General features: G+C 38.6%; 1 protein-coding gene across 1 annotated transcript in view; it reads left to right on the forward strand.

Annotated features, from left to right (window-relative positions):
* LOC113407003 (ras-related protein Ral-A) overlaps positions 1–15,662 on the forward strand; it is a 44,733-nt gene extending 29,071 nt beyond the window's left edge. Inside the window, exons 2-5 of the mRNA XM_026654041.2 lie at positions 3,869–4,019; positions 5,300–5,508; positions 10,334–10,508; positions 13,714–15,662. Of these exons, the coding sequence (XP_026509826.1) occupies positions 3,906–4,019; positions 5,300–5,508; positions 10,334–10,508; positions 13,714–13,836 (621 nt within the window). The 5' untranslated portion in view covers positions 3,869–3,905 and the 3' untranslated portion in view covers positions 13,837–15,662. The remainder of the gene's footprint in view (positions 1–3,868; positions 4,020–5,299; positions 5,509–10,333; positions 10,509–13,713) is intronic.
* Positions 15,663–15,887: the final 225 nt, after the last annotated feature.

A 15,887-nucleotide genomic window follows, 5' to 3' on the forward strand; every position in this document is an offset into this window, starting at 1 on the left:
TTTTTTTTTTTAATCTTACTGGGTTTTTATTAATGGAGTAGGTGGGGAAGTGGACACAGTCAGCAACTGCATTATCCCCCTCAGAGGTCTATTTTCCATCAGGGGCTGCACATGAACGCTTCTCTGTTGTAGAATGAAATCAAGTGTAACTTATAATGATATGACTGAGGGCTGAGCACACAAAATCAGGCTTGTGTGCACAGTGTATAAGCTTTCAGTTAGTGTGGATAATAGCTAAAAGTGACCTGAATCCAACACTGAAAAACTACCCACTGCACCAGAGCTAGTTGGGACAGACTTCTTTACCATGACTTATGTAGATAACACTTTTTGTTGACGTAGAAAGAAAAGTAGGGCTGCCCAGAGAACACTTCAGCCAGAGCCCTGATTTTTATACTATTAAATGTATAAAAAAAACCAAACTACATGAATTCAAATGGAATTAAAAACTGAAACTTCGTACCAGTTGGCCACCTACTTCTAGAGGAAACATCAGAAGTCCTCTGTCAAATGTGGCCATAAGTATGGAGCTACTACCAGGCACCTCCATAATTTGCTGTGGTTTCTCAGGTTTCTTCTAATATTGGTGCTTTTCAGCTTTGTCTCGTGGAATGTTTGTTCCAGAATGGTGTTCAGCACATGCCAGTTTAGTTAGTTGCACTGTCTTCTGGATCACTAAGGCCTTAATACAAAAACTGAATACTGACCTTGGAACTCTTCCCACAGCAAAATTTGATATAGTGTAATAGTATGACAATTTAAATTATCTCTAATAAGACTTAGATACAAGTTTTGCTATATGGAGTTTAAGTTAATCTTGAACATCTCACCCATTTGTAGGAATGCAATTCACTAGTACTTACTTGAAATGCGCTGCAATAACTAGGCTGATGGAGTGACTCAAAAAGCACAGTGCTAATTGGTTAGCCAATCTGATTTAAGTTTGTACCTATTTACTTGATTCAAGCTGTTGCCCTTTTTTTTTTCCTTTAAAGGGACACTATCAAGGCTTTTGAAAATGACTGGGGGGAGGGATAGCTCAGTGGTTTGAGCATTGGCCTGCTAAACCCAGGGTTGTGAGTTCAATCCTTGAGGGGGCCACTTAGGGGTCTGGGGCAAAATCAGTACTTGGTCCTGCTAGTGAAGGCAGGGGGCTGGACTCGATGACCTTTCAAGGTCCCTTCCAGTTCTAGGAGATAGAATATCTCCATTAATTTAAAAAATTTAATTTAAAACCTTGACTGTCCTTTTAATTGCAAATACTTTAAAATTTATATGCAAGCAGAAAAATTCTTATGGCCTTTCTACAATAGACTGTAGAGGAAACCATGATTACAGACAAAGTACTATCACAAAGTAATGTGAAACTAACAATTTCTCTTCCTTCCAGGTATAGTACTCTTAAAGTAGTGTAGCTTTAGTAGATAAAACTTTTGGACAAATGTGAATTTCCTAGTTGACTGTCTCTTTAAAGTCTTGCAGATGCTTTCAAAGACACTGTAGTCTAACAGTCAATCAGAAATTCCTAGGTATTGGTATTAATTATGGCCTGTAGAAACATGAGCATGTCAGTAGCCCCCCTGAATTCAGCTGAACTACTCAGTGTCTGTAGGAAAGATTTTTTTTTTCTTCTTAGACACAGATTAGCATGAAGTGTCCAGTCTTCTTTGCTCTAAGATCATGTCTACCCATACAGCACTGCAGCAGCGCAGCTGCACCCCGTCTGGTGAAGACTCTCTCTCTATGGAAGAGAGCTCTCCCATTGGCATAAAAACCCACTTCTGCAAATGGCAGAAGCTATGTTGACTGGAGAAATTCTCCTGATGACATGGTGCAGTGGACACTAACACTTACGTTGGTGTAACTATGTTGCTTAGGGGAGTGGTTTATTCACAGCCCTGAGTGACAGATTATACTGTCATAAGCTACAACTACACTACAGTGCAAGTGTCTTTATACTTTGTCAGGCTTTAAATGTATACATGTCTTCATCCAAAATTGACTATGTAAACCGAAATATTGTCACTCTCTAGCTGAGGGATATTACAACAAAATTTCTAAGTCTTAAATAGTGAATGTGTTATGTCTTTTTAGATTGTGTAAATCTTTCAAGTGGGAAGGGTAATTAATGCCTTAGTTGTGTAGATTAGCTGAATATATTTGCTATATATCTTTGCTGCATGTCTATAATTAGTACAGCAGCTTGCTCATACTTCATTCACTTAGATAACCTTTATGGGTGAAACAATTTAAGCCACTTAATTTTCAATTGCATTTTCAGAATTCTTTGACAACATAATGAATAGCGTTACTGATGTGATCCAGAGAAGATCTCAGATATTTTTTTTTAAGACAGCCTGGGAATGACGCTTCAGTTGACATTTTCCATATGACAATGGCATATTACATTTTTAATAACCTCTCAGTACATGGACTCAAACTGAAGAGTTCATATGCATTTATGAAAATTACTTTATACCTTAGCAGTTAAACTACTGAAATGTACTAATCTGCAAACAAAATGGCATTTCCACACTGAAAAACATAGTTGTAGTGTTATTCATTATCTTTGTTCAATACACTTTCATAATATGTTTTATGCAGTATTGTCAAATACTAAACTATTTTGTCACATGAGTAAGTTCTTTGTAATTGTTTACTTTTGCTAGTTAGCAAAACTTTGTGATTCATGTTAGGTTCCTAGTTAGTGTGACCTTGTAAAGTTCTAATGTGCTAGATCCTCTCCCTTCCCCTAAAGTGTAGCAGTCATTAATGCACTGTCTGAAGATGAGTTTGAGACTTGGTATTTTAATCCAAGGAGCAAAGGAGAGTGAAGGGATCAAAACACTAATATTTAGAAGGATGGGAATACCTCACTTCTATATAGTAGACTCCCTCTTGTTTTAGGAGTGCACTGGCTTACTCTCTAAAGGGAACAGTCCCAGTCTGCCAGGATGGTACTCATCTAAACCCTCAGGAAGGGACTGAACTAAAGGAGCACAAAGATGTACTGGAGTTTGAATGACCCCTTGCTGGCTTCCTATAATACATATGAGTTTACTTGCTGAACACAGTTGGGCCCTAATCCTGCAACTGTCTGCACGGCTAGAATCCACTGAAGTCAGTGAGTTGCAGGGCGTCTACATGCATGCAACAAGATGTGGAATCGAGGCACGAATTGCAAATGTAGTACTTGAATGCACGGTAATAGCATTTTGCATCATAAGGTCTGCAAGTTGATTTGGTTCTAAACCAAAATATACTTTCAGCTCTTCCACCTTTTGCCACAACTATGCCATTTGATGGTAAGGGGTTAAGTTGTATTCAGATCTGGGTTTTTCATTTTCCATTCAAAGACTACACTAACTGCACTCTTAGTTTACTAGGAGTATATCTTGTAAATTCCCACAAACCTCACTTCCTTCCTTTGATATAGTACAGCTTTTCTTGTGTGATATTGACTTATGTTTTTGTCAGAAGAGAAATCTTGTTTAAAAGTATTGCTAGTTTGACAAACATACAAATGACTCTTATCGCATTCAAGAAAACATGCTGTACTCTACAAGCAGGTGATCTATTTTAATCTCTAACTTTTGGCTAGTTTGCACTGCTGTTTCATGGGAGAGGGCTTTCCTTGCTATTTACTGATTACCTTTATAAAAAAAAAAAAAACTCTTAAGCATCATTGTAGTGAAAATAGTAGGAACCAGATAGACATGTGGCACATACCTTACCTTCACTAAAAGAAAACTAAGGGTAACAACTGAAACAAGTTCCTTGAATACATATGTCCCTGAAACCTGACCGGTAATCTGTTTAAATAGTACACAAGCATTAACTAATGGAAGTACTTTATTTCCCCTTCTAGATTCTGTTTAATTCTGTCAAATAGCTGCAATCCAAAGATGGCTGCAAATAAGCCCAAAGGTCAGAATTCTTTGGCTTTACACAAAGTAATCATGGTGGGAAGTGGTGGCGTAGGAAAATCTGCTTTAACACTGCAGTTCATGTATGATGAGGTAAGAATCCAACTTTACAATAAAAATGTTTTGCATCCTACTTAATTTTCAGAAAGAAACGATGAAATGGCTGAGTAGCATTAAGCTTATTGGTATGATCATTTAAAACTAGTTCTTGAAGAGTTCCAAATAAACTAGCTTGAAGAATTGAAAGGTTTATTATGTGAATTACCCATTAAGTTGAATATAAATGTTGTCTGGGATTTTTTGAATTCACACTTTCACTTGATTTATAATCTCAAAGGGCAGTAAATCAACTATTGTGTATTCTAATGACATCCTTAGAACCCTGCAAATCTGTGGATGCATATTTTGTATCCGCACAGGGCTCTAGACAAGCTTTATCAAGGAGACTTGGTTCAGAAGGGATCTGCACCCTATTGGGGGTGCTGTTCAACCTCTTAGAGATTAGAAATAGGATTCCTGTTCTCCCTTACCACTTGTCAATGCAAAATACTACCATTGATTGGCTAAGTAGTCTTGGGGTACTTCTATAGTGCGCACCATTGGTGGCAGTGTGTAGGGTATGCCTAGCTATACTCTACAGTGAAAAGCTAGCTGCATCCACAGTGCAGTGTGTAGCTACATGTGTTAGGGAAAGGCTTGGGAGGCAGGGGGACACTACACTGCTAAAGATAGCTCTGTAGACAGGGGCAGCGCTGCTTGAGCATATAGAAAGCCATGTAGAGTACATAGCCAAGGATTCTGACATGTGTTCATTGCCTAAGCAGTGCCTCATGGTCTCTATTGCTTTTTATATACATGCTAAAGGGAAGTGTAGTGTGTGTATTCTAAATGCCACCATAAGGAGTGTACAGTGTAGACATACCCTTAAGTGACTTTAGAGTACTTGCAAGAAATAAACCAATGTTCTAACTCTGTTCAAAATCAGCTTGACATTCTGACATTACCCAAAACAACGAAAGTATGCTGCTGATGCTCTAAAATCCTATAGAAACTGAGACAAGAGGCCCTAAATTGTGTGAATTTTATTTTTGGGTAATAGCAGGAAGTGAGAACCTCTGGTGCCCATACAGCTCACAAGAGCATCTTATTTTGCTGGCATGAGATGGGCTTGACTTAATTTTGTCAGGTCTTCGTATGACTATAATAGAAGTACTCTTATGGCCTGAATAAGTGAGCTATGTAGTTACTGACCCAGAAAAACTGATTTCATCTTGTATTTACATTAAAAATCCAGATGGAGATGTTTGTGTATTTTCAACATTTATTTAGGAATATTAATATGGTTTTATCCTATACTGTTCTTTTGTTTTCAGTTTGTGGAAGACTATGAACCTACCAAAGCAGACAGCTACAGAAAAAAGGTAGTTCTGGATGGGGAAGAGGTCCAAATAGACATATTGGATACAGCAGGCCAGGAGGACTATGCTGCAATTAGAGACAACTATTTCCGAAGTGGAGAGGGATTTCTGTGTGTCTTCTCTATCACAGAGCTGGAATCTTTTGCAGCTACAGCAGACTTCAGGTAAACTGATGGGGAAGTTACACATTTAAATATATTTTAGTGAATTCATAAAATAAGGTCTTGATCACCTGTCAGATTCCTCTTGTACAATAACTTTTATTATAGTCTTTTGCTGTTTCATAGCTATGAAAGTTTGTATAGACTGCACCCTTGTGTATTGTCTGACATCTCAAGACTTAGAGCAGCCATGTGTGGTTTTTCCTCTGCTGATCAGGTATTTTTGGCACAATGTCTTTAAGATGCTACGAAACAAAGATTTAGTAGTACTGTCAGAGCAGGTACTTGGCAGGGTTCAAAAGACTGCCTACCTATGTAATTCAGTGGCTTTTTGTCACTTGAACTGACTTGTGAACAGGCTCACTACCATCCAAACTGATGGGCCTGACCATAGTTACCGATAGCAGTAAGCGCCAGACTGTCTTGTAGGCTGCACACCAGCTGTGTAGTTTGGATCCCAAACTTCATTTGTCCCAGGGCTGTTAGTTTACTCTCTGCTTGTTCTACCCATTGTAGTTCAATACCATGTTCGTTTTTTTGGTTCTCTTCTCTGTTTAACCTGTCAAGTATCAACAGGAGCAAACAGCAGCCAGATGTGCAATCACTGGCCTCTACGTGCTAGAATATATGTAGTGCAAAAGGTCACATACTCAGTTTTCATACAGAAACTAAGTATCCCGGAGAGCAGCATGTGGCAGGATTTATTCTCCAAATTCCTGGGCTCTGGCTAGCAAGCTTTCCATACACTAAGAGTTGGTACTATTGGCTCTAACAATAGTTACTGTTGGCAACATTATACAGCACTTCACAACCACCTTGTGAGGGTGGTTATTGATGTCTCTATTGATGTCCGTGGTTGGATGAACAGTATTCTAAGGATAATGAGATTACTTAATAATAAAAGCATTTGAGTTGTTATAAGTAGAAGGTACTGAAATATAGTTGTTGATGCAATCTTGTTTAATCCTGTGGGCCCCAACATTTGGCGCTGCAAGGTATCAACAGTTGAGTTAAACATTTGCCTTCTGTTTTTGGAAATAAAGTGCCATCAAAAACCACTAAGTAGACATTCCATTTTAACCAGCTTCCTCAAAATAAACAAAACAAACTTCCCCAATGCAATCTAGCAAGGCCAGGCCATGAAAAGGCGTAAATAGCTCTTCATAGCTATTTTGTTTTCTCTTGGAAGAGTGTCAAAATACCAGGGGAAACTGAAGTAAGTCTCATGGGGAGACAGCCCACAAGGTTACAAACTGGTAATAGGGCAGAAGAAATATAAGGCACAAGCAGTCAATCTTTTGAAGCATCCTCTTCAAGTGAGGGGAAATGATCTGACTAGGAGTCTTTGGGTTGAGGATGAAACTAATGGATGGTATGATACTATTGCTAAAACAGTAATTAAGATGCTAAATATTAAAATTTTGCCCTAAAGTCAAGAAAATACCTTCCTCTTCAGTTGTGCATATCACCATCTATTCAGTCTGAAAGGAGGTGAATAAGCTGCATGAGGAATGTCCAGGCTAAAGCAATTTTAAAGAGCAAGAAGCTTTCTTCAGTTCAGAATATGGCAGATTACATTACAACTTCAAGGCAGTTGCAGCAACATATTCCAAATATAAAGTCCCTCTGTCAGAAGGGATTCACTCCCTCCCCCCAAAAAAAGACCATGCAGACAGAAAAACTGAGTCTTGTAATTTATGCAAATAGCATTAGGCTTCAGCAGTAGCTGCAGAAACAAGTTCCTTACTACATGCTCGAACAGTGGTTCTCACTTTTTTTTTTTGCAAACCAATTAAATTGCTGAGGGTCTCGGCGGATTAATGATCTTTCCAAATATTGTTTGTACTGTTAGCGAACTATTGTGAAGCACTTTGGATAAAAGCATTATACAAAAAAACTTAATCTTTTTTTTTTTGTTCTACAAATAAAAAGCACACGCCTCCTATTTTAATACCAGTAGTCTTACCTTTCTAATGCGGTGGATGTGCCCTCTCTCCCCCACCATGGCAGCCCTCGAGCTGGGGCTGGGAAAAGTTTGTCTTTCTCTGGCTGCCGCAGCCCTGCACCTTCCAAATTCCCCCCCCATCCCCTCTTCTCACCCCACTGTCCCCTCCCACCTGCCCCCTATTCCATCTAAGGCCACCACCTCACCTTACATGTGTGTCTTCTTCGGGGTCCAGGCACCTAATTAGTGGAGCCATGGCTGTGCAGCTCCATTAATTAGGTGGGTGGCCCTTCATTCTCATGTGCGGCCACCCATGCGCGCACCTTAGAGGGAACTATCCACAGACCACCTGAACAGAGCTTGTGGACCACTGGTGGTCTGCAGACCACAGTTTGGGAACTTCTGCTCTAGAACTACTTCAGCTTGGTCTAATGAAACAAGAACCTGTTGCATCCCTATTTAGAATAAGAGTCCCCTCTTTTCATTAATCTGACACTAAATATACCTAAATTTTCCAGAACCCAGCTACAAATCTGGATAAGGCAACTCATTTTGTTGAAAGTAACTTATTTTAGAAGTGTTGTAGAAGCAAAATCAATACAAATATATGCCTTATGTACCATATGAAACATTAATTTAAGAATGCTCTTAGGCATGCAGCACAATAGGAAACACTAAGTATGGGTGATGGGTTACATCATTAGTAGTAATAGTGAAATGATAATTTTAGTATTAAATAGGCACTAGTAATTTATAGGTGCTCAGTTAAACTGGCAAGTCAAAGGTCAAAAACCTCTTTAAAGCATTTTAATGTTGTGAAAAGTGTCTGAAGCACTCAAGGGAGCAGCAGAACTAGGTTGCCTATGTGTGTTGTGGTAGTGCCTAGGGGCCCAGTGTGCTAGGCACTATACAGATCATAAATGGTCTCTGGCTCAGCTTCCAGTCTGAGTATAAAACAAGAGAGATGAGGAACAGGGTAACAGTAACACAGTAGGTGCCTACTAGACCTGTCTTCATGGGTCAAAACAAAATGAGTATTGGAAATCAGAATATATTAAGGAAAACTTATAAAGGTGGCCTGGAATGGAGGAGGGGATATGGATGTGTCCCTTCTTGCTGCTTTTTGATGAATAAAGGAGGCACGAATGGTTTTAAACTACTTTAAAATTTCAGATCTTGTCTGCTGTGCAAAATTGACTAGAACTAGTGAAATGACACATGTTGAGTTATATAGAGGAAGAAATGTAGTCATCAAAACAGTGTTAGTCATGTTAAATAGATGTTACACTAACTTCAGACAAAGAATGTTTATTAAAGATTCAAAAACACTACCCTTTCAGCTAAAGTGAATTTGCAATATACATGCTGCAACACCCAGCAGAAACAGAAAAGACCAGCCCCTGATATTTCTGATATTTAGTTTGGGCATGGAGGGGAGGGGTTGCAGGGTAGAAAACTTAATCCTTTTCAGCTCTTCTGTAACACAAAGAATAGTCTATTAAACGAAATCTCTAGAGCAGGTTTCACATTTTATATTTATGCTAAAAGAATACTATCATGCCATGTTTGGGAGCTGTCTATATCTGAGCTCCTGGGCATTCCTGATCAATCTGAGGGAATGCAATTGAGCAGAACATCAAGGAAGGACATTGTGACAGGAAGTTTGGAAACTTGATTGCTTTTTTCTGTAAAACTGTGGTTGGTCAGGGCACAGAGCTCCAACAGGGCAGTTTCCCCATAATGTTTGCTTACCAGTTCGGTTCCCTTTTGCAGAAGCTGTATACACTTGTGCTATACATGTGGGCTTTTAAGTGGTTGCTAGCAGGTTCTCTTCTGCTTTTTGTTCTTCACTCAATTGAGTGGAATCTGTTGTAGCAACTGGTATGTCTTAGATAAATTGGATATTCCCTTTAACTAACATGCATAATACGTCTTTGCTTTGAGGCATAGTTGAATTTCACACTTTAAAAAAAAAACTCTGCTTGTATGTCTTAATCTGGAAACTTATTGTTTAGAACTGTCTGCTTTCAGAGAGGATTTGAGCAGGATGCTGGCATGGTCTCAGTTTCTTGTAGGTTAACTCTTTAAACAGCTCAAGTACACGACGAAATTACTAGAAGGTGGGGCACAGAACTGATTGAAAGATCTTTTTGTTCAGAGTTCTCAGTGGCTCTGTTGAACTGGGAAGGCATATCTAGTGAGGTCCTGTGGGGGTTTGTCCTGGGTCAGATACTATTAAATATTTTCATTAATGATTTGGCCAATGGAGTGGAGAGCACTTATAAAACTTGTGGATGACACCAAGCAGGGAGGGATTGCAAGCATTTCGGAGAAAAGGATTAGAATTCAAAACCACCTTGACAAATTGAAGATTTGGTCTGGAATCAACAAGATGAAATTCAGTAAGGACAAGTGCCAAGTACCACACTTGGGAAGGAAAAATCAAATGCCCAACTACCCAAATGGGGAATAACTGGCTACTTGGTTAGTACACCTCTACCCCGATATAACGCTGTCCTCGGGAGCCAAAAAATCTTACCGTGTTATAAGTGAAACTGCGTTCTATTGAACTTGCTTTGATCTGTCGGAGTGCGCAGCCCCGCCCCCCCGAAGCGCTGCTTTACCGCGTTATATCCGAATTCATGTTCTATTGGGCCGCGTTATATCGGGGTAGAGGTGTACTGCTGAAGATTATAGTGGATCATAGTTTGAGTGAACAATGATGCAGTTGCACACTGCACACCCTCTAAACTTTCTAAAAGGAGTAAATGAGCATTCACTGTAACAAGGTAAAAATAAAAATGCTACCCTTTTGTGGACTTTTCTGGGAATAATACCTCTGTAGATTTTAATATTCTTTCTTTCCTCTTCCTCCTCCTCCAGGGAGCAGATTTTAAGAGTAAAAGAAGATGAGAACGTTCCCTTTCTGCTAGTTGGTAACAAATCAGATTTGGAAGATAAAAGGCAAGTTTCTGTAGAGGAAGCAAAAAACAGAGCTGATCAGTGGAACGTTAACTATGTGGAAACTTCTGCTAAAACACGAGCTAATGTTGACAAGGTAATGACCTTTAAGTACAAAATATTAAAAATCAAGGTTCTGTAAATCTTTCATAGATACTGCTTTCCATATCTACTTTCATGTTTCATGAAAGCTAAACTTTTAGCTTTTGTGAATAATCCTGGACCAACTGCTGTAGAGAACTGCATCTCCTTTAACCACTGAACAGCTACAACAACGATAGTGGAACTATAAGCTTCCCTGCATTGCCCCTTCAGTGTGCTTCAACCATGTTCTAAAGGGGCATCCTCAAGTGTGGATAGCTGAGTTTCTATGCACTCTTGATCCTTACTTTCTCAGTTTGGAACTGAACAGACCACCAGTTCAGCCTTTGGATGGTGACAGTTTAACAAACTTGGCTAGATTTTGAAGGGGTAGTTCAGGAGGCGACAGTCTGATTCTCATTACCAGTCCCTTGAGACAGCCTATCTATCTTGGCCTAGACATTTTTGTTTTTCAATACTTTCCTAAATATTTTTGAATGTGGTCAGGAGACTGGTAGTCTCTAGGAAGGGAACAATACTGGCTGGACTGTTCATTGACACTTTGAATGGCTTTATAGGGGAAGGATTCTGACCTCCCTCAGACAATACCTGGGCATGGACAAGAGAGAATGAATGTTTCACAGCATAGAATGTACTGAGCTGCAGCAAGAGGATCAAGGGATACAGAGAAGCAGCCTTATTCAGAAATGGGCAAGAAAAGACCTGTGTAGTCATCATTTATTTTGAGGCAAAAGCAAAGAGATGGGGGACAATGCTTGAATCTGGTCTCCAAAAGTAAGATTTAGTTAAATTTCATGTTCAGAATTAAAATGTCTTGCACTCTAAATTTCAGTAACTCTTTGGAAATCCACAGTATCGGGTTGCTAACAGTATTTTGCCTTGTGGAAAGCAAATATATTGAGACAAGGGGATTAAGTAGCTTAGATTAATGTGCTAACCTCTCCTTTCTAGTGACCTATATACAAATCGGATCATGCTCTTGAAAAATCCCCAGTGGAAATCATCATATCTAAGATGTCAGAAGTCAGGTCACCAGTTGCAACTTGATGGCTTAACAGGGAAAGTGGACTGTTTTGGAATAATTGTCTACCATCAAGTTGTGGTTGTTTTTTTTTGTTTTGTTTTTGTTTAACTCCTAACTAGAGCAACTGGTTCTGCAACAGTTTTTCAAATGGTAATTTGTCTTTGGGTCAGTGGCTAAGTGCAGTTCATTTACATGCAGCAAAACACAATCAGGTCAGACTTCGGTAGACCAAGAACTAGTACATACCAATTTCTGGTGCATGGAATTGCAGCTGGTATCAATCTATCGTAGCCTAACAAAATTGCCAATTCAGACACAATCTACTGGTGCATCTTTTTAATGACACACACAATTAATTTTACTTTAACACTCCAGCTCTCAAATTCAACACATGATCTGCGATAAAGGGAACTATCTCCAACTCTATAAGCACTTAAACCATGGCCATTACAAGTTTGTGAAGATTTTCAGACCTAGTGGTGAAATGGCAACTAGCCCACAAAATGATAGTTTAAATTGCAAAATCCCTTGCAGTGGACAAATCAAAGGAGAACCTTGTGTCAGATACCAAGCTATTCTAGTCCTCCAAAGTCTGAGTGCTGCGGTCCAGAATTGAGATGTGCTGGCAAAGCTATACAACGTGCCAGGAAGGCTCTTCACTCTTAAGTGCATTTGCAGAAGTAGGTTAAGTAGGCAGCTAAATACTGTATCATTTACTTAAGCAAGTGGAGGATTATGTCAAACTCTCATAGCACAGATTTAGATACATGGGTAACTCAAGCCATAATTACAAGTAAAGGCCATTTTATCTCTTAATGAAAATTTCATATAGTGTATATAGTTGTACTGATTTTTTTTTTTGTCAAGGAAACCTAGATATTCTTTCCTCAAACACCTTAAGTGTAACACAGGTAACAGTCTTGCTCATTAAGTTTTAATCATCACCTGGATCACATACAAATTTCTTAAATGTAATTCTATGTAGAACATAGCTATAGAACAAGAGTACTGTAGTGGGATATACAGAACTATGGTTTTCTAGCTCACTCTGTGCATCACTTCAGAAGAGACCACCTTACTCTCCTACAATATGGCTGTCAAAATGCTCTGTGGACTGCCAGCAAAGGCGGATCTCTAGTTGAGAATAGAGAACTTGTTGCCAAAAGGAAAACTGCATAGAATTGGGCAGTTTGTTGCTCTCATACATCTATTGAAGTCAACTTGCAAAGGTGAGAATAACATTGTAGTAGCACCTGGAAGCTGACAGCTTCAGTGTCCCTTTGTGCTTTGTGTCGTTGTTCATTTCAGAGTCTTCGAGAAGCAGAGTCTTACCAAAGTCTGAATTGACAATGGGCCCTTGAAGAATTGCATTCTGAGCTGAACTTGTAGAGGTCTCAAATTTCTCCAACATGCTATTCCATTCGCCTTCCAAAAGACTTGCTTTTGAGCTGTAACTTAAGGCTTAATTCTTTTAAAGACTGTTGACTTGAGGCTTGATAAGTTATCAGTTTGCATTGGATAATTAAGTTGTTTCTAGACTGGTGGTTTCTTATGAATAACTCTAGTCTCAGGGGACCATACTGGGTCCTCCATAATATGGGTATATCCAATCCTCAACAGAACTCTAATTGCATTTTTAGACTAAAATGTGGATGGCCCCTGGAAAATAGACACTAAATGTTTTATTGTAAGTATCCAATATGACACTTTGCAAATTAGATGTTTAACTTCCGCTTGTCTTTAGAATACCACACAGATGATAATGTGAAATGCAAAGGATTTTTTCTTCCGTCTGATTAGTATGAAATGGAAATAAACTTGAAACCTCATGTATGGGGGCATGGTATGGCAGAGTTATGCTTCAGGCTGGAAGTTCAGCTCTTATGGAGCTCATATAAGCATCTCAGGAGCACGTGCAGCTCAGTAATGGTAAGGGGCAGCTAGCCTCACTCCCTTGTCAAAAAAACCCTGCATTTCCTTTGAAGACTAGAAAGAGTAGGATCCTTCTTGCAGGATTTGCTTAGGGCTAATTTATCCTAGACATACTGTATTTAGCTGGCTCTGATCCTCACACATGATTTCAAGTAGATCATATTTATGTAAAGTTATAACACGAACACATGCTAGTTTACATGTCAATGCACTTATCTAAATTAACTTTTATTTTTCTTTTTAGGTATTTTTTGATTTAATGAGAGAAATTAGAGCCAGAAAGATGGAAGACAGCAAAGAGAAGAATGGGAAGAAGAAAAGGAAAAGCCTAGCTAAGAGGATCAGAGAAAGATGTTGCATTTTATAATCAAAGGCCCAACTCCTTTCCTTCCTTGACCATGCTAATAACCATAACTTATAAGCATGCCATCAAAGGCTTAAATGACTGAAATTTAACATTTTGGAAATCGTAATGTATCACTAAAAGCATGAATTGGAACTGCACCGAGTTAAATTCACTGAAAAAAATTTAATGTGGCTTCAAGAGAAGCAAAGTTCAACCCATTTCATAATTGCCTACCATCACTGTTCTTCTGAATGTAGTATTTCATAGGCAGTCTTTCTTTAACAGTAAACAGAAGGAAGTATTACTTTCTGTGGTTTCTTGTAAAGCATAAATTTTGTATCACTAAATCTTCAACTTTGTCTTGTCTTCTACTGCCTTGCAAATTACAATTGTGAACATACCACCAAACAAACTGGTATACAGCTGTTTTGCCATTATGAGTTATGCAAATTATAGAAGAGAAAATGATGCAGGCAGTGTATCTGCATACAGTTATATTGAGTCATTCCTATGTGGATCTGCATTACCTGATTAATTTAAAGTGGTGTAAATTATTAAATGGAAACATTTGAATATGCCTTAATTTAAAAACCTAGAAATAGCAGATTACATAGTTAAGGCTGTATTTTCATCTTGATGCATCGAGACTGATGCATCCCTATGCATCAATGTGGGAGAATATCCTTTAGTGTGGAGTGCAGTTATGTGAACGGTCTTGCTAACTAGCTGTCTGCTAGCAGTGTCTGATCTTAATGTGTGCCATACTCTGGATATTTTGAATAGCCCAGAGCATATTGTCACCTGTGATTTAGTAAACAATATGGTAGTTTAAAATTAAAGGGGTTGGAATCTACATGTACGGTTGAGGTTACAAGGTTGTATGGCAGTTAAGCCTGAAATGGGCACTTACCACTTAACATGCTGGCACTTTGAAACTATCGTTTTGCAAGTAGTTAATATCTGTAGGTGTTTGGATTTTTAACTCCCTGAGTTGGGCAGAGTGGAGTTCATTCAGTAGAGCTAATATGTTTTGCATTAGGGTGTTTGGGAAATTCTGGTGTGTCATCAGTAACTTCTTCCTTTGTCCTCGTGATACTAAGCTATGGGAACATGATGTGGTTGTTTGGAAGCTACTTGCAGGTTTTGTACTGTTTAGTCTAGTTTGTGTTCATAATGGGGAGCATTGTAGCAACTTTTTCGTTTAATGTTTTCAAGTATGCTTTGCAGTACAGAAACACTTACTATCTGCATCCAAATAAAATGTATTGCCTCAGCTGCTTCAGAAAACAAAAGAATACTAACACACTGCTAGTGTTCAGTATCTTCTTGCTAAAAATAAGCCAGGATCTGAGGCTTTTGGACTCTCTTGAGTAGGAAGGGGTAGATTGATTCCACAAACTATTACTCTTTTTATACATGTGTAAAACCTATAACTGACAGTCCAAAATGCATTCAAGCAAACTAAGTAACAAATGTTTACTTTACACGCTAACAAATAGATACTGTAGAAATTCAGCTCTTTACAAATTACACTTATGTTAAATATTTATCCGTAAGGAATTTTGTATGTACACTTAGTAGACTACCATGTGCAGAATTAAAGTTACTCATGTAACTATAGCCAAGTAGGCCAGTCTTCATCTTTACTGTGTACTCATTTTCAGTCTATTTAACCAGGGAGTCTAACCACTAACATTGACTTTGCTTTGAGAACTGTGTACTGGGAACTGAGGTGTAATGAAGCTAATGGACACAGGAAATGTCACTTGTCTTAGGCTGATGCCTTACCCAATTCTTTTTATTTGCTATTTGAGCCATTGAAAGACAAATAAACTTCCATTTTTTAAGTACTTGTGCAATGTTAATTGATGTAAAAAACCAAGTTGTGTTCTAATATGGCCACTGACACCATAGGTCATGGAGTCATGAAACTGAGTATTCTCTAAGTTTTTTCTACCATATGTAACCCAAACTGAATTCTATCTTAATGCTACATTAGTTAATCTGAGTAATGCACATTTGAAAACGCTGGAGAACAGACCTAAGTAATAGGTGCTGCATTTTGTGTAATA

Source organism: Terrapene carolina, unplaced genomic scaffold, assembly GCF_002925995.2.
Source record: "Terrapene carolina triunguis isolate 2854851 unplaced genomic scaffold, T_m_triunguis-2.0 Scaffold179, whole genome shotgun sequence".
NCBI lineage: Eukaryota > Metazoa > Chordata > Testudines > Emydidae > Terrapene > Terrapene triunguis.